The following is a 26,201-nucleotide window of genomic DNA, read 5'->3' as shown; positions in this document are numbered from 1 at the left end:
ACACAGGAGAGATGAGGGGACAGCAATGACTGTGACACAGGAGAGATGAGGGGACAGCAATGACTGTGACACAAGAGAGATGAGGGGACAGCAATGACTGTGACACAGGAGAGATGAGGGATGAGGGGACAGCAATGACTGTGACACAGGAGAGATGAGGGGACAGCAATGACTGACACAAGAAAGATGAGGGGACATCAATGACTGTGACACAGGAGAGATGAGGGGACAGCAATGACTGACACAGGAGAGATGAGGGGACAGCAATGACTGACAAAGGGAGAGATGAGGGGACAGCAATGACTGTGACACAGGAGAGATGAGGGGACAGCAATGACTGTGACACAGGGAGAGATGAGGGGACAGCAATGACTGACAAAGGGAGAGATGAGGGGACAGCAATGACTGTGACAGAGGAGAGATGAGGGGACAGCAATGACTGTGACAGAGGAGAGATGAGGGGACAGCAATGACTGTGACACAGGAGAGATGAGGGGACATCAATGACAGTGATACAGGAGAGATGAGGGGACATCAATGACTGACAAAGGGAGAGATGAGGGGACAGCAATGACTGACACAGGAGAGATGAGGGGACAGCAATGACTGTGACACAGGAGAGATGAGGGGACAGCAATGACTGTGACACAGGGAGAGATGAGGGGACAGCAATGACTGTGACACAGGAGAGATGAGGGGACAGCAATGACTGACACAGGAGAGATGAGGGGACAGTAATGACTGTGACACAGGAGAGATGAGGGGACAGCAATGACTGTGACACAGGAGAGATGAGGGGACAGCAATGACTGTGACACAGGAGAGATGAGGGGACAGCAATGACTGTGACACAGGAGAGATGAGGGGACAGCAATGACTGTGACACAGGAGAGATGAGGGGACAGCAATGACTGTGACACAGGAGAGAGGAGGAGACAGCAATGACTGTGACACAAGAGAGATGAGGGGACAGCAATGACTGTGACACAGGAGAGATGAGGGGAAACTAATGACTGAGACACAGGAGAGAGGAGGGGACAGCAATGACTGTGACAGGAGAGATGAGGGGACAGCAATGACTGTGACACAGGAGAGATGAGGGGACAGCAATGACTGTGACACAGGAGAGATGAGGGGACAGCAATGACTGTGACACAGGAGAGATGAGGGGACAGCAATGACTGTGACACAGGAGAGATGAGGGGACAGCAATGACTGTGACACAGGAGAGAGGAGACAGCAATGACTGTGACACAGGAGAGATGAGGGGACAGCAATGACTGTGACACAGGAGAGATGAGGGGACAGCAATGACTGTGACACAGGAGAGAGGAGGAGACAGCAATGACTGTGACACAGGAGAGATGAGGAGACAGCAATGACTGTGACACAAGAGAGATGAGGGGACAGCAATGACTGTGACACAGGAGAGATGAGGGGAAACTAATGACTGAGACACAGGAGAGAGGAGGGGACAGCAATGACTGTGACAGGAGAGATGAGGGGACAGCAATGACTGTGACACAGGAGAGATGAGGGGACAGCAATGACTGACACAGGGAGAGATGAGGGGACAGCAATGACTGTGACACAGGAGAGATGAGGGGACAGCAATGACTGTGACACAGGAGAGATGAGGGGACAGCAATGACTGTGACACAGGAGAGATGAGGGGACAGCAATGACTGTGACACAGGAGAGATGAGGGGACAGCAATGACTGTGACACAAGAGAGATGAGGGGACAGCAATGACTGTGACACAGGAGAGATGAGGGGAAACTAATGACTGAGACACAGGAGAGAGGAGGGGACAGCAATGACTGTGACAGGAGAGATGAGGGGACAGCAATGACTGTGACACAGGAGAGATGAGGGGACAGCAATGACTGTGACACAGGAGAGATGAGGGGACAGCAATGACTGACACAGGGAGAGATGAGGGGACAGCAATGACTGTGACACAGGAGAGATGAGGGGACAGCAATGACTGTGACACAGGAGAGATGAGGGGACAGCAATGACTGTGACACAGGAGAGATGAGGGGACAGCAATGACTGTGACACAGGGAGAGATGAGGGGACAGCAATGACTGTGACACAGGAGAGATGAGGAGACAGCAATGACTGTGACACAGGAGAGATGAGGGGACATCAATGACTGACACAGGAGAGATGATGAGACAGCAATTACTGTGACACAGGAGATATGAGGGGACAGCAATGACTGTGACACAGGAGAGATGAGGAGACAGCAATGACTGTGACACAGGAGAGATGAGGGGACATCAATGACTGACACAGGAGAGATGATGAGACAGCAATGACTGTGACACAGGAGATATGAGGGGACATCAATGACTGTGACACAGGAGATATGAGGGGACATCAATGACTGTGACACAGGAGAGATGAGGGGACAGCAATGACTGTGACACAGGAGAGATGAGGGGACAGCAATGACTGTGACACAGGAGAGATGAGGGGACAGCAATGACTGTGACACAGGAGAGATGAGGGGACATCAATGACTGTGACACAGGAGAGATGGGGGGACATCAATGACTGTGACACAGGAGAGATGAGGGGACAGCAATGACTGTGACACAGGAGAGAGGAGGGGACAGCAATGACTGTGACACAGGAGAGATGAGGAGACAGCAATGACTGTGACACAGGAGAGATGAGGGGACAGCAATGACTGTGACACAGGAGAGATGAGGGGACATCAATGACTGACACAGGAGAGATGAGGGGACAGCAATGACTCACACAGGAGAGATGAGGGGACAGCAATGACTGTGACACAAGAGAGATGAGGGGACAGCAATGACTGTGACACAGGGAGAGATGAGGGGGCATCAATGACTGTGACACAGGAGATATGAGGGGACAGCAATGACTGTGACACAGGAGAGATGAGGGGACAGCAATGACTGTGACACAGGGAGAGATGAGGGGACAGCAATGACTGTGACACAGGAGAGATGAGGGGACATCAATGACTGTGACACAGGAGAGATGAGGGGACAGCAATGACTGTGACACAGGAGAGATGAGGAGACAGCAATGACTGTGACACAGGAGAGAGGAGGGGACAGCAATAACTGACACAGGAGAGATGAGGGGACAGCAATGACTGTGACACAGGAGAGATGAGGGGACAGCAATAACTGACACAGGAGAGATGAGGGGACAGCAATGACTGTGACACAGGAGAGATGAGGGGACAGCAATAACTGACACAGGAGAGATGAGGGGACAGCAATGACTGTGACACAGGGAGAGATGAGGGGACATCAATGACTGTGACACAGGAGAGATGAGGGGACAGCAATAACTGACACAGGAGAGATGAGGGGACAGCAATGACTGTGACACAGGGAGAGATGAGGGGACATCAATGACTGTGACACAGGAGAGATGAGGGGACAGCAATGACTGTGACACAGGAGAGATGAGGGGACAGCAATTACTGTGACACAGGAGAGATGAGGAGACAGCAATGACTGTGACACAGGAGATGTGAGGGGACAGCAATGACTGTGACACAGGAGAGATGAGGGGACAGCAATGACTGTGACACAGGAGAGATGAGGGGACAGCAATGACTGTGACACAGGGAGAGATGAGGAGACAGCAATGACTGTGACACAGGGAGAGATGAGGAGACAGCAATGACTGTGACACAGGAGAGATGAGGGGACAGCAATTACTGTGACACAGGAGAGATGAGGGGACAGCAATGACTGTGACACAGGGAGAGATGAGGGGACATCAATGACTGTGACACAGGAGAGATGAGGGGACAGCAATGACTGTGACACAGGAGAGATGAGGGGACAGCAATTACTGTGACACAGGAGAGATGAGGAGACAGCAATGACTGTGACACAGGAGATGTGAGGGGACAGCAATGACTGTGACACAGGGAGAGATGAGGGGACAGCAATGACTGACACAGGAGAGATGAGGGGACAGCAATGACTGTGACACAGGAGAGATGAGGGGACAGCAATGACTGTGACACAGGAGAGATGAGGGGACAGCAATGACTGTGACACAGGGAGAGATGAGGAGACAGCAATGACTGTGACACAGGAGAGATGAGGGGACAGCAATTACTGTGACACAGGAGAGATGAGGGGACAGCAATGACTGTGACACAGGAGAGATGAGGGGACAGCAATGACTGTGACACAGGAGAGATGAGGGGACAGCAATGACTGTGACACAGGAGAGATGAGGGGACAGCAATGACCGTGACACAGGAGAGAGGAGGGGACAGCAATGACCGTGACACAGGAGAGATGAGGGGACAGCAATGACTGTGACACAGGAGAGATGAGGGGACAGCAATGACTGTGACACAGGAGAGATGAGGGGACAGCAATGACTGTGACACAGGAGAGATGAGGGGACAGCAATAACTGACACAGGAGAGATGAGGGGACAGCAATGACTGTGACACAGGGAGAGATGAGGGGACATCAATGACTGTGACACAGGAGAGATGAGGGGACAGCAATAACTGACACAGGAGAGATGAGGGGACAGCAATGACTGTGACACAGGGAGAGATGAGGGGACATCAATGACTGTGACACAGGAGAGATGAGGGGACAGCAATGACTGTGACACAGGGAGAGATGAGGGGACAGCAATGACTGTGACACAGGGAGAGATGAGGGGACAGCAATGACTGTGACACAGGGAGAGATGAGGAGACAGCAATGACTGTGACACAGGAGATGTGAGGGGACAGCAATGACTGTGACACAGGAGAGATGAGGGGACAGCAATGACTGTGACACAGGAGAGATGAGGGGACAGCAATGACTGTGACACAGGGAGAGATGAGGAGACAGCAATGACTGTGACACAGGAGAGATGAGGGGACAGCAATTACTGTGACACAGGAGAGATGAGGAGACAGCAATGACTGTGACACAGGAAGAGATGAGGGGACAGCAATGACTGTGACACAGGGAGAGATGAGGGGACAGCAATGACTGTGACACAGGAGAGAGGAGGGGACAGCAATGACTGTGACACAGGAGAGATGAGGGGACAGCAATAACTGACACAGGAGAGATGAGGGGACAGCAATGACTGTGACACAGGGAGAGATGAGGGGACATCAATGACTGTGACACAGGAGAGATGAGGGGACAGCAATAACTGACACAGGAGAGATGAGGGGACAGCAATGACTGTGACACAGGGAGAGATGAGGGGACATCAATGACTGTGACACAGGAGAGATGAGGGGACAGCAATGACTGTGACACAGGAGAGATGAGGGGACAGCAATTACTGTGACACAGGAGAGATGAGGAGACAGCAATGACTGTGACACAGGAAGAGATGAGGGGACAGCAATGACTGACACAGGGAGAGATGAGGGGACAGCAATGACTGTGACACAGGGAGAGATGAGGAGACAGCAATGACTGTGACACAGGAGATGTGAGGGGACAGCAATGACTGTGACACAGGAGAGATGAGGGGACAGCAATGACTGTGACACAGGAGAGATGAGGGGACAGCAATGACTGTGACACAGGGAGAGATGAGGAGACAGCAATGACTGTGACACAGGGAGAGATGAGGAGACAGCAATGACTGTGACACAGGAGAGATGAGGGGACAGCAATTACTGTGACACAGGAGAGATGAGGAGACAGCAATGACTGTGACACAGGAAGAGATGAGGGGACAGCAATGACTGTGACACAGGGAGAGATGAGGGGACAGCAATGACTGTGACACAGGGAGAGATGAGGGGACAGCAATGACTGTGACACAGGAGAGATGAGGGGACAGCAATAACTGACACAGGAGAGATGAGGGGACAGCAATGACTGTGACACAGGGAGAGATGAGGGGACATCAATGACTGTGACACAGGAGAGATGAGGGGACAGCAATGACTGTGACACAGGGAGAGATGAGGAGACAGCAATGACTGTGACACAGGAGAGATGAGGGGACAGCAATGACTGTGACACAGGAGAGATGAGGAGACAGCAATGACTGTGACACAGGAAGAGATGAGGGGACAGCAATGACTGTGACACAGGGAGAGATGAGGGGACAGCAATGACTGTGACACAGGGAGAGATGAGGAGACAGCAATGACTGTGACACAGGAGATGTGAGGGGACAGCAATGACTGTGACACAGGAGAGATGAGGGGACAGCAATGACTGTGACACAGGAGAGATGAGGGGACAGCAATGACTATGACACAGGGAGAGATGAGGGGACAGCAATTACTGTGACACAGGAGAGATGAGGGGACAGCAATGACTGTGACACAGGAGATGTGAGGGGACAGCAATGACTGTGACACAGGAGAGATGAGGGGACAGCAATGACTGTGACACAGGGAGAGATGAGGGGACAGCAATTACTGTGACACAGGGAGAGATGAGGGGACAGCAATGACTGTGACACAGGAGAGATGAGGGGACATCAATGACTGTGACACAGGAGAGATGAGGGGACAGCAATTACTATGACACAGGAGAGATGAGGAGACAGCAATGACTGACAGGAGAGATGAGGGGACAGCAATGACTGTGACACAGGAGAGATGAGGGGACAGCAATGACTGTGACACAGGAGAGATGAGGGGACAGCAATGACTGTGACACAGGGAGAGATGAGGGGACAGCAATGACTGTGACACAGGAGAGATGAGGGGACAGCAATGACTGTGACACAGGAGATGTGAGGGGACAGCAATGACTGTGACACAGGAGAGATGACGGGACAGCAATGACTGTGACACAGGAGAGATGAGGGGACAGCAATGACTGTGACACAGGGAGAGATGAGGGGACAGCAATTACTGTGACACAGGGAGAGATGAGGGGACAGCAATGACTGTGACACAGGGAGAGATGGGGGGACAGCAATGACTGACACAGGAGAGATGAGGGGACATCAATGACTGTGACACAGGAGAGATGAGGGGACAGCAATTACTATGACACAGGAGAGATGAGGAGACAGCAATGACTGACAGGAGAGATGAGGGGACAGCAATGACTGTGACACAGGAGAGATGAGGGGACAGCAATGACTGTGACACAGGAGAGATGAGGGGACATCAATGACTGTGACAGAGGAGAGATGAGGGGACATCAATGACTGTGACACAGGAGAGATGAGGGGACAGCAATGACTGTGACACAGGAGAGATGAGGGGACATCAATGACTGTGACAGAGGAGAGATGAGGGGACATCAATGACTGTGACACAGGAGAGATGAGGGGACATCAATGACTGTGACAGAGGAGAGATGAGGGGACATCAATGACTGTGACACAAGATCGCATGCTCAGCCTTTGCTCCAGTCATGGTTTATGGTAAATCTGCTCACTGCTGGGTGGGGGTTGGGCACACATGCTGCTGCTCAATTTACCCATGGGACACGTGACCTCCAATTAAGTGATCATTGGGGTCCCTCACCAATCCCCTAGCTATCCCCCCATCCTGTGCGTAATGTCTAATCTTGTGAACCCTTCATTCAGGTCACCGGCACCTTTATCCTGTTCTTTATGTCCATCTCCTCTTTCTTCTGTACGAACTGTGTGATCCAGTCGGGCTCCGTCACAGAGGAGGAGGCCCCGTCAGTCTTTTTTTCCTCATTGTCTTCTGTCTCTTCCGCTGCCAACACCAGGGCCTCCTCCTGGCGCCGCTTCTCCTCAAAGTCCCGCAGCCAAGAAAGCGAACCACAGATCAGACTCAGCGACTTACCCTGCAAACAGCCAAAGAAATATTCATTAAAAACAAACTTCTCAGCCTGTAGGTGTATGACGAATGTCAGGGTTAAAGGTGGCGTGATGCTCCACATGAGAACCACTGCAGTCGGCCAATTGTTTAGGCAAATCGTCTCCACGAGTGCCGTGTAATACACCATTTCTCCTGCAGGGGCCAGTGCAGCATAAATGAAGAATTACAAGGCGACTGTTCAAATGAATAAATGACCGCTTAAAGGGGTTATCCAGGGATAGAAATTCAGAGCTAACTTCTTCCAAAAACAGCACAACCAATGTCCTCAGGTTGTGTGTGGCATTGCAGCTCAGTTCCATTGAGGAAATGGAGCCAAGTTGTAACATCACATACAACCTAAGGATAGGGATGGGGCTGTTTATTGGAAGAAATTAGCTCTGCTTTTCCATCCCTGGATAACCCATTTAATACATGGTAATACATGGTCCTGCCAAGACCCTTTAAACCCTTTTAAAGGGGCACTCCAACCTTAGACATCTTATCCCTATCCAAAGGATAGGGGATAGGATGTCTGATCGCGGGGGTCCCGCCGCTTGTGACCCCCGAGATCTCGGCTGCAGCACCCCAGACATACGGTGCATGGAGCGAACGCCACTCCATGCTGGATGACTGGCGATGCAGGGCGGAGGCTCGTGATGTCACGGCGATGACTGCCATCACGCCCCCTCCCATAGACTTGCATTGAGGGGGCATGGCCTTGACGTCACACGCCTCCGGCGCTGCACACGACGCTCTAAACAAACAGGGGGAGCGGGGGTCTCCAGCAGCGGGACCCCCGCGATCAGACATCTTATCCCCTATCCTTTGGATGGGGGATAAGATGTCTAAAGGCGGAGTACCCCTTTAACCCCTTAAGGACCAAGCCCATTTTCACCTTAAAGGGGTATTCCAGGCTAAAACTTTTTTTTATATAATACACTGGCTCCGGAAAGTTAAACAGATTTGTAAATTACTTCTATTAAAAAATCTTAATCCTTCCAATAGTTATTAGCTTCTGAAGTTGAGTTTTTGTTTTCTGTCTAACTGCTCTCTGATGACTCACGTCCCGGGACGTGACATCATCATTGAGCAGTTAGACAGAAAACTTTCAGAAGCTAATAACTATTGGAAGGATTAAGATTTTTTAATAGAAGTAATTTACAAATCTGTTTAACTTTCCGGAGCCAGTTGATATATAAAAAAAAAGGTTTTGCCTGGAATACCCCTTTAATCACAAGGCCAATTTTATTTTTGCGTTTTCGTTTTTTCCTCCTCGCCTTCTAAAATCCATAACTCCTTTATATTTCCATGTACAGACCCATATAAGGGCTTGTTTTTTGTGTGACCAATTGTACTTTGTAATGAAACCTCTCATTTTACCATAAAATGTACGGTGAACCCCCAAAAAATTTTTGGGGGGAGGAAATTTAAGTGAAAACCCAAATTTTGCACATTTTGGAGGGGTTCGTTTTCACACTGTACACTTTACAGTAAAAATGACATGTGTTATTTATTCTGTGGGTCAATACGATTAAAATGATACCCATGGCTAGATACTTTTATATTTTTGTACCACTTAAAAAAAAAAAAATCTAAAACTTTTTGTACAAAATCAGCAATCTAAAATCTAGGGATCGACCGATTATCGGTATGGCCGATATTATCGGCCGATAATCACAATTTTGGGCATTATTGGTATCGGCAATTACCTTGCCAATAAGCCGATAATGCCCCCCGCACCGCCCCCACCGCACCGCGACCGCCACCCACCCTGACCCGCTGCACCGCGACCGCCCCCCCGCGTCGCACCCCCACCGTAGTGCTGGGCGGTATACCGTAATTAATTTTTGCCCATACCGCTATACCGGTCGGGCCCCTCCCCCACCCTCCGAGTCAATAAAAAAATAAAAATAAAATAAACTTACCCGTAATGGGGGTGGTCTGGGCCATTCATCCTTCCTGTAGTGTCCGGTGGCATTCCGGGTGGAGGGTGAACCGGTCCGGGCTGTCCTTCTCCGGGGGTCCTCTTCTCCACTCCGGGCAGGCTCCGGCCTAGTACGCTGCATAGACGCCGCTACGCTGTGACGTCAGGTGCGTTGCTGCGTCTATGCAGCGTTACTAGGCCGGAGCCTGCCCGGAGTGGAGAAGAGCACCGCCGGAGAAGAAGGACAGCCCGGACCGATTCACCCTTCACCCGGAATGCCCCCGGACACTACAGGAAGGATGGATAGCTCGGACCACACTGACAGGTAGGGGGAGAGAAGCGGGTGGTGGCGGCGGCCTATGGCACCGCAAAAGCCACTGCAGTGCATTGATTTAAAGCGCCCGCTTTAAATCAATTACCTGCAGCGGTGTCGAGGGGGGATAAATAGCCGATAACTTGTACCGGAATATCGGTATAAGTTATCGGTATCGGCCCTATAAAAACGATATCGGTCGATCCCTACTAAAATCCCCCTATTTTGACCACCTTTTCATTTTTACGTATATAGGGCGGTACGAGGGCTCATTTTTTGCGCGTCATCTGTCCTTTTTTTAGATACCACATTTGCATATATAAAACTTTTAGATCATTTTCTATAAAAAAAATTTTTTTATAAAATGTGACCAAAAAAAGCACCATTTTTGGACTTTTAAAATTTTTTACATTTACGCCATTCACCGTACAGGATCATTAACATTATATTTTTGATAGTTCGGACATTTACGCACGTGGCGTAAATTTACGCTTTTTGGGGGTAAAAATTTAAAATTTTCATTTTTATTGGGGATAGGGGATTTTTCACATTTTTCAACTCTTTTTTTTTTTTTTACACTTTTTATGTCCCCATAGGGGACTATTTTTTGCAATCCTTTGACTGCTAATACTGTTCAGTGCTACGTATAGGACACAACACTGCTCAGTATTATCAGTGATCTTCTGCTCCGGTCTGCTCGATCGCACCATGCTGGATGATCGGATCGCCGTGGCAGCGCTGCGGGCGATCCGATCATCCATTCAAAGTACCGCAATGCTGCGATCTGTATTGATCACGGCATCTGAGGGGTTAATGGCGGTCATACACAGGACGTAAATGTACGTCCTGATGCGGGAAGTCCCACCAAACCAGGACGCACATCTATGTCCGTGGTCGTTAAGGGGTTAAGGACAATGGACGTCCTGGTGCCCTGGACGTACATTTACATCCTGTACATGAAAAGACCACAGGAGCTCTGATAGCGTCATACAGGGCGGGTACCGGCTGCTATGGGCAGCCAGTGACCCGCTGGTAAAGGCGGACATTGGAGGTCACACTGATGCCCGCCATTAACCCTTCAGATTCTGTGATCAATACTGATCACGGCATCTGAAGCATAACGGGAGCTCATCTTAAGGCTCATTGAACCACCCGCAGCACAACCGCGGGGGGTCCGATGAGCCAAGATGGCCAGAGGTCCCTTCACCTGGCCAGACCAGAGAAACAGATCGCAGATTATACTGATCAGTGCTATGCCTATGCTATTCTACCAGCAGCCGTCACTCACAGCCTGTGAACCGAGCGCAGCTCCTGCGGTCCCTTCATAGACGGTTAACGCTGCATGACGAGAACTTAGGTCATGTCACTTTAACATTTACCTACCCATGACGTAGTAGAAATCAAAGGGGAGAAATGGGTTAATAATAGAGTATAGGGTGTCCTAATGGTGGCGCTAGTGCTTTGCTATTAGGACACAGAGCCGTATTGCACCGCGGCTTAGATAACACATTCACATGTGGAGAATGCTTAATCCTCACCGTTCCCGTGGGGCTCTCAAATATCCCAACTTTCCCGGCTTCCAGCACCCGATAAAGCTCGCCCATGAACTGCTCCTGGATAGGGTAAGGTGGGAAGGGGAACGGGAACGTCACAGGAGCCTCACTGTCGCCCCCTACATCCATGTTCTGAAAAAGAAAAACACGGAGTCAGAATCGCTGGTATCTGCATCATTCGGTGGCTGTCACACATTCCCTACAACAGTGTTTCCCAACCAGGGTGTCTCCAGCTGTGGCCAAACTACAACTCCCGGCATGCTGGGAGTTGTAGTTTTTTAACACTTGGAGGCACCCTGGTTGGAAACACTGCCCTAGTCTGAGCCCCATTTTTCTGATAAAGAGCCCCAAATCCTCCTCACACTGCTTTAAAGGAAAATAATAAAATTCTGGCTACTAGTTACCACCACTAGGGGGCACTCTGCAGCGCAAATGAATTAAGTTTCTCAGCACTCCATGACTTACTATGCAGTTGGCCCCCTCTAGTGGGGGTCTGGTCTGGGGTCTGTATTAGTTTAGGGGTCAGATCTGGGGTCTGTATTAGTTTAGGGGTCTGGTCTGGGGTCTGTATTAGTTCAGGGGTTGGTCTGGGGCCTGTATTAGTTCAGGGGTCTGGTTTGGGGCCTGTATTAGTTCAGGGGTCTGGTTTGGGGCCTGTATTAGTTCAGGGGTCTGGTCTGGGGCCTGTATTAGTTCAGGGGTCTGGTCTGGGGTCTGTATTAGTTTAGGGGTGTGGTCTGGGGGGTCTGTATAAGTTTAGGGGTGTGGTCTGGGGTCTGTATTAGTTCAGGGGTCAGGTATGGGGCCTGTATTAGTTCAGGGGTCTGGTCTGGGGCCTGTATTAGTTCAGGGGTCTGGTCTGGGGTCTGTATTAGTTCAGGGGTTGGTCTGGGGCCTGTATTAGTTCAGGGGTCTGGTTTGGGGCCTGTATTAGTTCAGGGGTCTGGTCTGGGGCCTGTATTAGTTCAGGGGTCTGGTCTGGGGTCTGTATTAGTTTAGGGGTGTGGTCTGGGGGGTCTGTATAAGTTTAGGGGTGTGGTCTGGGGTCTGTATTAGTTTAGGGGTCAGGTCTGGGGTCTGTATTAGTTCAGGGGTCTGGTCTGGGGTCTGTATTAGTTCAGGGGTTGGTCTGGGGCCTGTATTAGTTCAGGGGTCTGGTCTGGGGTAATGGAGTGAGGGATTATAATATGGGCGTGTCCTGTATAAATGGGCGGGGTTGATACTATACATTCTCCAAACTTCTCAATTTCTGAACATGACAACTATGACCAACATTTTTACATGTTATAAATAACCCATAACAACCATGGCTATAGGCATGATACATAATGACCATTACATTGGTTGCTATAGGTTACAGTAATAGAAAGTACTAAATATCCTAGGGATACAGTGTAGCATTATTCTAGACAGAGCCCTATACTATACTGACAGGGATCGATCTGGGCTCCTCCTGTCACGAGATCTCATCAAGGAGCAACTAAAAATCGCTGTTAAAATCGCGATATCTATCGATACTCACATGCATCGGCGATAACACCCAACATACTCCACGACGCAAACACAATCTCCCGCGTTAGTGATCATCCAATCAACGGCCGCTGCAGAGCGGAGTAACCCCGCCTACCAGAAGAGGCTTAGCCAATAGCCGATCAGATTAAGTCATGAGCTCCAGAGGAAAACGAGACAATAACGGTAGCCAATGAATGAGCAGAGAAGGAGCGCGTGACGTCAGTGTTGCTAGGTGAAAAGGAAGAAATTATTGGTTCATGACTCGGCTTACGCGCACTGCGTCGTAGTTTATGGGCGGAGTCTGTCTCCTATGACAACTACCGCCAAACTGAATACACCGTGTATTAGAGACTGTTAGATGAAGGAGGGCGGGGCATATTAGATACTTGATATTATGTATTATATAGAGGAGTATACTGTGTATTAGATACATAATGTATTATATAGAGGAGAATACTGTGTATTAGATACATAATGTATTATATAGAGGAGTATACTGTGTATTAGATACATAATGTATTATATAGAGGAGCATACTGTGTATTAGATACATAATGTATTATATAGAGGAGCATACTGTGTATTAGATACATAATGTATTATATAGAGGAGCATACTGTGTATTAGATACATAATGTATTATATAGAGGAGCATACTGTGTATTAGATACATGATATAATGTATTATATAGAGGAACATACTGTGTATTAGATACATGATGTATTATATAGAGGAGCATACTGTGTATTAGATACATGATGTATTATATAGAGGAGCATACTGTGTATTAGATACATAATGTATTATATAGAGGAGCATACTGTGTATTAGATACATAATGTATTATATAGAGGAGCATACTGTGTATTAGATACATGATGTATTATATAGAGGAGTATACTGTGTATTAGATACATAATGTATTATATAGAGGAGTATACTGTGTATTAGATACATAATGTATTATATAGAGGAGCATACTGTGTATTAGATACATAATGTATTATATAGAGGAGTATACTGTGTATTAGATACATAATGTATTATATAGAGGAGTATACTGTGTATTAGATACATAATGTATTATATAGAGGAGCATACTGTGTATTAGATGCATAATGTATTATATAGAGGAACATACTGTGTATTAGATACATAATGTATTATATAGAGGAGTATACTGTGTATTAGATACATAATGTATTATATAGAGGAGTATACTGTGTATTAGATACATAATGTATTATATAGAGGAGCATACTGTGTATTAGATACATAATGTATTATATAGAGGAGCATACTGTGTATTAGATATATAATGTATTATATAGAGGAGCATACTGTGTATTAGATACATAATATATTATATAGAGGAGCATACTGTGTATTAGATACATGATATAATATATTATATAGAGGAGAATACTGTGTATTAGATACATAATGTATTATATAGAGGAGCATACTGTGTATTAGATACATAATGTATTATATAGAGGAGTATACTGTGTATTAGATACATAATATATTATATAGAGGAGCATACTGTGTATTAGATACATAATGTATTATATAGAGGAGCATACTGTGTATTAGATACATAATATATTATATAGAGGAGCATACTGTGTATTAGATACATAATGTATTATATAGAGGAGTATACTGTGTATTAGATACATAATATATTATATAGAGGAACATACTGTGTATTAGATACATAATGTATTATATAGAGGAGCAAACTGTGTATTAGATACATAATGTATTATATAGAGGAACATACTGTGTATTAGATACATAATGTATTATATAGAGGAGCATACTGTGTATTAGATACATGATGTATTATATAGAGGAGCATACTGTGTATTAGATACATGATGTATTATATAGAGGAGCATACTGTGTATTAGATACATGATGTATTATATAGAAGAGCATACTGTGTATTAGATACATAATGTATTATATAGAGGAGCATACTGTGTATTAGATACATAATGTATTATATAGAGGAGTATACTGTGAATTAGATACATAATGTATTATATAGAAGAGCATACTGTGTATTAGATACATAATGTATTATATAGAGGAACATACTGTGTATTAGATACATAATGTATTATATAGAGGAGCATACTGTGTATTAGATACATGATATAATATATTATATAGAGGAGTATACTGTGTATTAGATACATGATGTATTATATAGAGGAGCATACTGTGTATTAGATACATGATATAATATATTATATAGAGGAGAATACTGTGTATTAGATACATAATGTATTATATAGAGGAGCATACTGTGTATTAGATACATAATGTATTATATAGAGGAGTATACTGTGTATTAGATACATAATATATTATATAGAGGAGCATACTGTGTATTAGATACATAATGTATTATATAGAGGAGCATACTGTGTATTAGATACATAATATATTATATAGAGGAGCATACTGTGTATTAGATACATAATGTATTATATAGAGGAGTATACTGTGTATTAGATACATAATATATTATATAGAGGAGCAAACTGTGTATTAGATACATAATGTATTATATAGAGGAACATACTGTGTATTAGATACATAATGTATTATATAGAGGAGCATACTGTGTATTAGATACATAATGTATTATATAGAGGAGCATACTGTGTATTAGATACATGATGTATTATATAGAGGAGCATACTGTGTATTAGATACATGATGTATTATATAGAGGAGCATACTGTGTATTAGATACATGATGTATTATATAGAGGAGCATACTGTGTATTAGATACATAATGTATTATATAGAGGAGCATACTGTGTATTAGATACATAATGTATTATATAGAGGAGTATACTGTGTATTAGATACATAATGTATTATATAGAAGAGCATACTGTGTATTAGATACATAATGTATTATATAGAGGAACATACTGTGTATTAGATACATAATGTATTATATAGAGGAGCATACTGTGTATTAGATACATGATATAATATATTATATAGAGGAGTATACTGTGTATTAGATACATGATGTATTATATAGAGGAGCATACTGTGTATTAGATACATAATGTATTATATAGAGGAGCATACTGTGTATTAGATACATAATGTATTATATAGAGGAGCATACTGTGTATTAGATACATAATGTATTATATAGAGGAACATACTGTGTATTAGATACATAATGTATTATATAGAGGAGCATACTGTGTATTAGATACATAATGTATTATATAGAGGAGCATACTGTGTATTAGATACATAATGTATTATATAGAGGAGTATACTGTGTATTAGATACATAATGTATTATATAGAGGAGCATACTGTGTATTAGATACATGATATAATGTATAGAGGAGCATACTGTGTATTAGATACATAAGGTACTATATAGAGGAACATACTGTGTATTAGATACATAATGTATTATATAGAGGAGCATACTGTGTATTAGATACATAATGTATTATATAGAGGAGCATACTGTGTATTAGATACATGCTGTATTATATAGAGGAGCATACTGTATATTAGATACATGATGTATAATATAGAGGAACATACTGTGTATTAGATACATAATGTATTATATAGAGGAACATACTGTGTATTAGATACATGATGTATAATATAGAGGAGCATACTGTGTATTAGATACATAATGTATAATATAGAGGAGCATACTGTGTATTAGATACATAATGTATTATATAGAGGAGCATACTGTGTATTAGATACATAATGTATTATATAGAGGAGCATACTGTGTATTAGATATATAATGTATTATATAGAGGAGCATACTGTGTATTAGATACATAATATATTATATAGAGGAGCATACTGTGTATTAGATACATAATGTATTATATAGAGGAGTATACTGTGTATTAGATACATAATATATTATATAGAGGAGTATACTGTGTATTAGATACTGTCACGATGCCGGCTGGCAGGAGGTGGATCCTCTGTGCCAGAGAGGGATTGGCGTGGACCGTGCTAGTGGACCGGTTCTAAGTCACTACTGGTTTTCACCAGAGCCCGCCGCAAAGCGGGATGGTCTTGCTGCGGCGGTAGTGACCAGGTCGTATCCACTAGCAACGGCTCAACCTCTCTGACTGCTGAAGATAGGCGCGGTACAAGGGAGTAGACAGAAGCAAGGTCGGACGTAGCAGAAGGTCGGGGCAGGCAGCAAGAATCGTAGTCAGGGGCAACGGCAGGAGGTCTGGAACACGGGCTAGGAACACACAAGGAAACGCTTTCACTGGCACAATGGCAACAAGATCCGGCAAGGGAGTGCAGGGGAAGTGAGGTGATATAGGGAGGTGCACAGGTGAAGACACTAATTGGAATCACTGCGCCAATCAGCGGCGCAGTGGCCCTTTAAATCGCAAAGACCCGGCGCGCGCGCGCCCTAGGGAGCGGGGCCGCGCGCGCCGGGACAGGACCGAGGGAGAGCGAGTCAGGTACGGGAGCCGGGGTGCGCATCGCGAGCGGGCGCTACCCGCATCGCGAATCGCATCCCGGCTGGGAGCGGAATCGCAGCGCCCCGGGTCAGTGGATCTGACCGGAGCGCTGCAGCGGGGAGAGTGTAGCGAGCGCTCCGGGGAGGAGCGGGGACCCGGAGCGCTCGGCGTAACAGTACCCCCCCCCCCTTGGGTCTCCCCCTCTTCTTAGAGCCTGAGAACCTGAGGAGCAGACTTTTGTCTAGGATGTTGTCCTCAGGTTCCCAGGATCTCTCTTCAGGACCACAACCTTCCCAGTCCACTAAAAAAAAAGTTTTCCCTCTGACCTTTTTGGAAGCTAAGATCTCTTTGACAGAGAAGATGTCCGAGGAGCCGGAAACAGGAGTGGGAGGAACAGATTTGGGAGAAAAACGGTTGAGGATGAGTGGTTTAAGAAGAGAAACGTGAAAGGCATTAGGGATACGAAGAGAAGGAGGAAGAAGAAGTTTGTAAGAGACAGGATTAATTTGACACAAAATTTTGAAAGGACCAAGATAGCGTGGTCCCAACTTGTAGCTAGGGACACGGAAGCGGACATATTTAGAGGAGAGCCATACCTTGTCTCCAGGGGAAAAAACGGGAGGAGCTCTTCTTTTCTTATCCGCAAACTTCTTCATGCGTGATGAAGCCTGTAAGAGAGAATTTTGGGTCTCTCTCCATATGATGGAAAGGTCACGAGAAATTTCATCCACAGCGGGCAGACCAGAGGGCAAGGGGGTAGGGAGGGGGGGAAGAGGGTGACGGCCGTACACCACGAAAAATGGGGATTTGGAGGAAGATTCAGAGACTCTGAAGTTATACGAGAATTCGGCCCATGGAAGGAGATCTGCCCAGTCATCCTGGCGGGAGGAAACAAAATGTCGCAAATAATCACCCAAGACCTGGTTAATTCTTTCTACTTGTCCATTGGACTGGGGATGATATGCAGAAGAAAAATTTAATTTAATCTTGAGTTGTTTACAGAGAGCCCTCCAGAATTTAGACACGAATTGGACGCCTCTATCCGAGACGATCTGCGTAGGCAACCCGTGAAGACGAAAAATGTGTACAAAAAATTGTTTAGCCAACTGAGGCGCTGAAGGAAGACCAGGAAGAGGGATGAAATGTGCCATTTTGGAGAATCGATCAACGACCACCCAAATAACAGTGTTGCCATGGGATGAGGGCAAGTCCGTAATAAAGTCCATACCAATCAGAGACCAAGGCTGTTCGGGGACAGGCAGGGGATGAAGAAAACCAGCGGGCTTCTGGCGAGGAGTCTTATCCCGGGCACAGATAGTGCAGGCTCGCACAAAGTCCACAACATCCGTCTCCAGAGTCGGCCACCAATAGAAGCGGGAGATGAGTTGCACAGATTTCTTGATGCCCACATGACCTGCGAGATGGGAGGAGTGACCCCATTTGAGGATTCCGAGGCGTTGGCGTGGAGAAACAAAGGTCTTTCCTGGAGGAGTTTGCCTGATGGAGGCTGGAGAAGTGGAGATCAGGCAGTCAGGTGGAATGATGTGTTGCGGAGAGAGTTCAACTTCTGAGGCATCCGAGGAACGAGAGAGAGCATCGGCCCTAATGTTCTTATCGGCAGGACGAAAGTGAATCTCAAAATTAAATCGGGCAAAGAACAGAGACCACCGGGCCTGGCGAGGATTCAGCCGTTGGGCAGACTGGAGGTAGGAGAGGTTCTTGTGGTCGGTGTAAATAATAACTGGAAATCTTGATCCCTCCAGCAGATGCCTCCATTCCTCAAGTGCTAATTTAATGGCTAGAAGCTCTCGATCCCCGATGGAGTAGTTCCTCTCCGCCGGAGAGAAGGTCCTAGAAAAAAAACCACAAGTGACAGCATGCCCGGAAGAATTTTTTTGTAGAAGAACAGCTCCAGCTCCCACTGAGGAGGCATCAACCTCCAATAGGAAGGGTTTGGAAGGGTCAGGTCTGGAGAGCACGGGAGCTGAAGAAAAGGCAGACTTGAGTCGTTTAAAGGCGTCTTCCGCTTGAGGAGACCAAGACTTGGGATCGGCATTTTTTTTGGTTAACGCCACGATAGGAGCCACAACGGTAGAAAAATGTGGAATAAATTGCCTGTAATAATTGGCGAACCCCAAAAAGCGTTGGATAGCACGGAGTCCGGAGGGGCGTGGCCAATCTAAGACGGCAGAGAGTTTGTCTGGATCCATTTGTAGTCCCTGGCCAGAGACCAAATATCCTAGAAAAGGAAGAGATTGGCATTCAAACAGACATTTCTCAATTTTGGCATAGAGTTGATTGTCACGAAGTCTCTGAAGAACCATACGGACATGCTGGCGGTGTTCTTCTAGATTGGCGGAAAAAATTAGGATATCGTCCAGATATACAACAACACAGGAGTATAACAGATCACGAAAAATTTCATTAACAAAGTCTTGGAAGACAGCAGGGGCGTTGCACAGGCCAAAGGGCATGACCAGATACTCAAAGTGTCCATCTCTGGTATTAAATGCCGTTTTCCACTCATCCCCCTCTCTGATGCGGATGAGGTTATAGGCGCCTCTTAAGTCCAATTTAGTAAAGATGTGGGCACCTTGGAGGCGATCAAAGAGTTCAGAGATGAGGGGTAGGGGGTAGCGGTTCTTAACCGTGATTTTATTAAGACCGCGGTAGTCAATGCAAGGACGTAGGGAGCCATCTTTTTTGGACACAAAGAAAAATCCGGCTCCGGCAGGAGAGGAGGATTTACGGATAAAGCCCTTTTTTAAATTTTCCTGGACGTATTCAGACATGGCAAGAGTCTCTGGGGCAGAGAGAGGATAAATTCTGCCCCGGGGTGGAGTAGTGCCCGGGAGGAGGTCGATAGGACAATCATAAGGCCTGTGAGGAGGTAGAGTCTCAGCTTGTTTTTTGCAGAAAACATCCGCGAAGTCCATATAGGCCTTAGGGAGACCGGTTACTGGAGGAACCACAGAGTCACGGCAAGGGTTACTGGGAACCGGTTTTAGACAGTCCTTGGAACAAGAGGGCCCCCAACTCTTGATCTCCCCAGTGGACCAATCCAGGGTTGGAGAATGAAGTTGAAGCCAGGGAAGTCCAAGGAGAATTTCCGAGGTGCAATTGGGGAGGACCAAAAGTTCAATCCTCTCATGATGAGATCCGATGCTCATAAGAAGGGGCTCCGTGCGGAAACGTATGGTACAGTCCAATCTTTCATTGTTTACACAATTGATGTAAAGGGGTCTGGCGAGACTGGTCACTGGGATGTTGAACCTGTTGACGAGAGAGGCCAAAATAAAATTTCCTGCAGATCCAGAGTCCAAGAAGGCCACAGTAGAGAAGGAGAAGGCAGAGGCAGACATCCGCACAGGCACAGTAAGACGTGGAGAAGCAGAGTAGACATCAAGGACTGTCTCACCTTTTGTGCGGAGTCAGCGTACGTCTTTCCAGGCGGGGAGGACGGATAGGACAATCCCTCAGGAAGTGTTCGGTACTAGCACAGTACAGGCAGAGGTTCTCCATGCGGCGTCGTGTCCTCTCTTGAGGTGTCAGGCGAGACCGGTCGACCTGCATAGCCTCCACGGCGGGAGGCACAGGAACAGATTGCAGGGGACCAGAGGAGAGAGGAGCCGAGGAGAAGAAACGTCTCGTGCGAACAGAGTCCATATCTTGGCGGAGCTCTTGACGCCTTTCGGAAAAACGCATGTCAATGCGAGTGGCTAGGTGAATAAGTTCATGTAGATTAGCAGGAATTTCTCGTGCGGCCAGAACATCTTTAATGTTGCTGGATAGGCCTTTTTTAAAGGTCGCGCAGAGGGCCTCATTATTCCAGGATAATTCTGAAGCAAGAGTACGGAATTGTACGGCATACTCGCCAACGGACGAATTACCCTGGACCAGGTTCAACAGGGCAGTCTCAGCAGAAGAGGCTCGGGCAGGTTCCTCAAAAACACTTCGGATCTCCGTGAAGAAGGAGTGTACAGAGGCAGTGACGGGGTCATTGCGGTCCCAGAGCGGTGTGGCCCATGACAGGGCTTTTCCAGACAGAAGGCTGACTACGAAAGCCACCTTAGACCTTTCAGTGGGAAACAGGTCCGACATCATCTCCAGATGCAGGGAACATTGGGAAAGAAAGCCACGGCAAAACTTAGAGTCCCCATCAAATTTATCCGGCAGGGATAGGCGTAGACCAGGAGCGGCCACTCGCTGCGGAGGAGGTGCAGGAGCTGGCGGAGGAGATGATTGCTGAAGCTGTGGTAGTAACTGCTGTAGCATAACGGTCAGTTGAGACAGCTGTTGGCCTTGTTGCGCTATCTGTTGTGACTGCTGGGCGACCACCGTGGTGAGGTCAGCGACAACTGGCAGAGGAACTTCAGCGGGATCCATGGCCGGATCTACTGTCACGATGCCGGCTGGCAGGAGGTGGATCCTCTGTGCCGGAGAGGGATTGGCGAGGACCGTGCTAGTGGACCGGTTCTAAGACACTACTGGTTTTCACCAGAGCCCGCCGCAAAGCGGGATGGTCTTGCTGCGGTGGTAGTGACCAGGTCGTATCCACTAGCAACGGCTCACCTCTCTGGCTGCTGAAGATAGGTGCGGTACAGGGGAGTAGGCAGAAGCAAGGTCGGACGTAGCAGAAGGTCGGGGCAGGCAGCAAGGATCGTAGTCAGGGGCAACGGCAGGAGGTCTGGAACACAGGCTAGGAACACACAAGGAACGCTTTCACTGGCACGATGGCAACAAGATCCGGCAAGGAAGTGCAGGGGAAGTGAGGTGATATAGGGAAGTGCACAGGTGAAGACACTAATTGGAATTACTGCGCCAATCAGCGGCGCAGTGGCCCTTTAAATCGCAAAGACCCGGCGCGCGCGCGCCCTAGGGAGCGGGGCCGCGCGCGCCGGGACAGGACCGAGGGAGAGCGAGTCAGGTACGGGAGCCGGGGTGCGCATCGCGAGCGGGCGCTACCCGCATCGCGAATCGCATCCCGGCTGGGAGCGGAATCGCAGCGCCCCGGGTCAGTGGATCTGACCGGAGCGCTGCAGCGGGGAGAGTGTAGCGAGCGCTCCGGGGAGGAGCGGGGACCCGGAGCGCTCGGCGTAACAGATACATAATGTATTATATAGAGGAGCATACTGTGTATTAGATACATAATGTATTATATAGAGGAGCATACTGTGTATTAGATACATAATGTATTATATAGAGGAGCATACTGTGTATTAGATACATAATAGATAGAGAAACAGCAATGCTTCAGCTCACCCCAGGTGCGCACGGACAGAGCGCGGACCTCGCCCAATTGAACAGCAGAAGAAAGAGGAGTCCAGCGTCCAGAAACTCGGAGGATAATATTTATTCACCAGATGGTCATAACAGGAACACAGGGTACAGTGACGCGTTTCGGCTTTACAACAAAGCCTTAGTCATACACAACTTGTACTACAAAAAGACCGGGTTTTATACATGTGGGTGGGCGGACATGACGTAACGGCACACCTGTACTGACAGGTGGACGTGACGTCAAGGCCACACCTACACAAGATGGTATAACCAACCACATGTAGAAACCAATGGCAACCGCCACTGCAAGACATGCAAAACATGAACCAAAAAAAAAATTGTATAAAATTTATCAAATATGGACGCTTTTACATGAAAACAGTATTAAAATATATTATAATATATTAACATACATAGATATAACAATTTCTTTATTACAAAAATATCTTAAATATAAAAGAGAAGAAAGATATCAACATCATTTCTAAGTTACAGAAATCTATCTCTCATAGTAATAAAAGAAAAGAAAACCGCATATCCATGAAGCATTCACACTCATGGTTTATATATATGAGTGTATCGCGGAATTATGCTATCGCACTACAAAATGGAACAGCTAGAACCATGATAATTGTTGAAGAATAAACAGATAAGAAAAAGGGGGGGAAAGGGGGTGGAAAAAGGGGGGGGGGGGAAAAGAAGGGAAGGAGAGAGGGGGGGGGGAGAAAAGGGAAAGGAAACAGGGGGGGAAAAAGGGGAAGGGAAAAGGAGGGAAAGGTTAATGTGGAAAGGGGCAGTGACCCAGAGAAGAGGAAAGAAGAAAAGGGAAAAAGAGAACTCAAAAATACTCAAAAAATACTCAAAAAAGTAATAAACTCAAAAAATACAGAAAATTAAAAAAATGTTATATCAGTAATGTAGAATCGTGTCCATTCTTTTGTTCAAACCTTGAGGATATCTAGTCCCCAGCTTCAGGATCCAAAAGATCTCACGGTCTAGGATCTTGTGTTTTAGATTACCTCCTCTAGTTGGAACCGTGACCCTTTCAATCCCCTGAAGCCGGAGGCCAGAGGTATCCCCAGCATGCGCATCCGCGCAGTGCTTGGATACCATTGAGACGTTCCTAGATAGGAAATGTGGTACATCGGAAATATGTTTCCGAATCCTCATTTTCAGAGAACTTGTGGTGCAGCCTACGTATTGTACCTGACAGCTAATACATGTGAACAGGTATACGACACCAGTGGTGTTACAGTTTACATACTGCTTAATTGCAAAACTAGTATGATTAACTGTAGACACAAATGTAGTAGAATTAGAAATATAGCTGCAACAAATGCACCTTTTAGCCCCACACTTGAATGATCCAATGTATGTCAGCCAAGTGGGTTTAGTCGAGGCCTTATCCTGGAACAGGCTAGGAGAGAGACGTTGGCCAATAGTAGGTGCTTTCTTAGACACACATCTATGGCCCCCTATCAAAGCCTGTTTAAAGTCTGGATCACTACTTAAGATCGGCATATACTTATTGATGACCTTCTTAATTTTGTGAAACTCTATGCTATACTGGGTAGAAAACACTACTGGTGAATTATTTCTGTTATCAAACTTAATGTTTCTGTTATGACTATAGCTATGAATGACATTTCTATCATCACCATTATGTGTTTCACCGTGCATATCAGAAGTAATACCCATCAAAGACTTGCGATCTTTACCATTGGCAACCGCAAGGGCTCTATCAATGGTCCACTGTGGATAATTCCTTGCTCTAAGGCGGTTGCCTATGGAAACTGCCTCCTCACTAAAATCAACCTCTCGGGTACAATTACGCCGAGCTCTAATGAGCTCACCAGTTGGGAGGTTCTCTATAACGTGTCTGGGGTGACAGGAATCGGCATGCAGGATGGAATTCACTGCAGTATGTTTCCTATAGGTAGGAAACATACTGTGTATTAGATACATAATGTATTATATAGAGGAGCATACTGTGTATTAGATACATAATGTATTATATAGAGGAACATACTGTGTATTAGATACATGATATAATATATTATATAGAGGAGAATACTGTGTATTAGATACATAATGTATTATATAGAGGAGTATACTGTGTATTAGATACATAATGTATTATATAGAGGAGCATACTGTGTATTAGATACATGATGTATTATATAGAGGAGCATACTGTGTATTATATACATGATGTATTATATAGAGGAGCATACTGTGTATTAGATACATAATGTATTATATAGAGGAGTATACTGTGTATTACATACATGATGTATTATATAGAGGAACATACTGTGTATTAGATACATGATATTATGTATTATATAGAGGAAGACACTGTATATTAGACACGTTGTGTTATATAGGGGAGGACACTGTATATTAGATATGTTGTGTTATATAGAGGAGGACACTGTATATTAGACACGTTCTGTTATATAGAGGAGGACACTGTATATTAGACACGTTGTGTTATATAGAGGAGGACACAGTATATTAGACACGTTGTGTTATATAGGGGAGGACACTGTATATTAGACACGTTGTGTTATATAGGGGAGGACACTGTATATTAGACACGTTGTGTTATATAGAGGTGGCCACTGTATATTAGACACGTTGTGTTATATAGGGGAGGACACTGTATATTAGACACGTTGTGTTATATAGAGGAGGACACTGTATATTAGACACGTTGTGTTATATAGAGGAGGACACTGTATATTAGACACGTTGTGTTATATAGAGGAGGACACTGTATAGTAGACACGTTGTGTACATAATGTATTATATAGAGGAGTATACTGTGTATTAGATACATAATGTATTATATAGAGGAGCATACTGTGTATTAGATACATGATATAATGTATAGAGGAGCATACTGTGTATTAGATACATAAGGTATTATATAGAGGAACATACTGTGTATTAGATACATAATGTATTATATAGAGGAGCATACTGTGTATTAGATACATGATATAATGTATAGAGGAGCATACTGTGTATTAGATACATAATGTATTATATAGAGGAGCATATAATATATGTGTATTAGATACATAATGTATTATATAGAGGAGCATACTGTGTATTAGATACATAATGTATTATATAGAGGAGTATACTGTGTATTACATACATGATGTATTATATAGAGGAACATACTGTGTATTAGATACATGATATTATGTATTATATAGAGGAAGACACTGTATATTAGACACGTTGTGTTATATAGAGGTGGCCACTGTATATTAGACACGTTGTGTTATATAGGGGAGGACACTGTATATTAGACACGTTG

The 26,201-nt window shown here is 45.8% G+C and overlaps 2 protein-coding genes across 3 annotated transcripts in view; one reads left to right on the top strand and one right to left on the bottom strand.

Annotated features, from left to right (window-relative positions):
* Positions 1-13,298, bottom strand: part of DDX11 (DEAD/H-box helicase 11) — a 113,301-nt gene extending 100,003 nt beyond the window's left edge. For both annotated transcript variants that reach the window (XM_056517826.1, XM_056517827.1), the window contains exons 1-3: positions 13,094-13,298; positions 11,557-11,703; positions 7,552-7,767 (exon numbers count right to left, since the gene is read on the bottom strand). In XM_056517826.1, the coding sequence (XP_056373801.1) occupies positions 7,552-7,767; positions 11,557-11,703; positions 13,094-13,099 (369 nt within the window). In that variant the 5' untranslated portion in view covers positions 13,100-13,298. The remainder of the gene's footprint in view (positions 1-7,551; positions 7,768-11,556; positions 11,704-13,093) is intronic.
* A 138-nt stretch (positions 13,299-13,436) lies between these two features.
* The window catches only part of FKBP4 (FKBP prolyl isomerase 4), a 37,965-nt gene continuing 25,200 nt past the window's right edge, over positions 13,437-26,201 (top strand). Inside the window, exon 1 of the mRNA XM_056517848.1 lies at positions 13,437-13,479. The gene's annotated coding sequence lies outside the window, so the exon portion shown is untranslated. The remainder of the gene's footprint in view (positions 13,480-26,201) is intronic.

Source organism: Hyla sarda, chromosome 4 (assembly GCF_029499605.1).
Source record: "Hyla sarda isolate aHylSar1 chromosome 4, aHylSar1.hap1, whole genome shotgun sequence".
Taxonomy (NCBI): Eukaryota; Metazoa; Chordata; class Amphibia; order Anura; family Hylidae; genus Hyla; species Hyla sarda.
The sequence above is the reverse complement of the archived record's forward strand: the minus strand, read 5'-3'. Positions and strand labels throughout refer to the sequence as shown.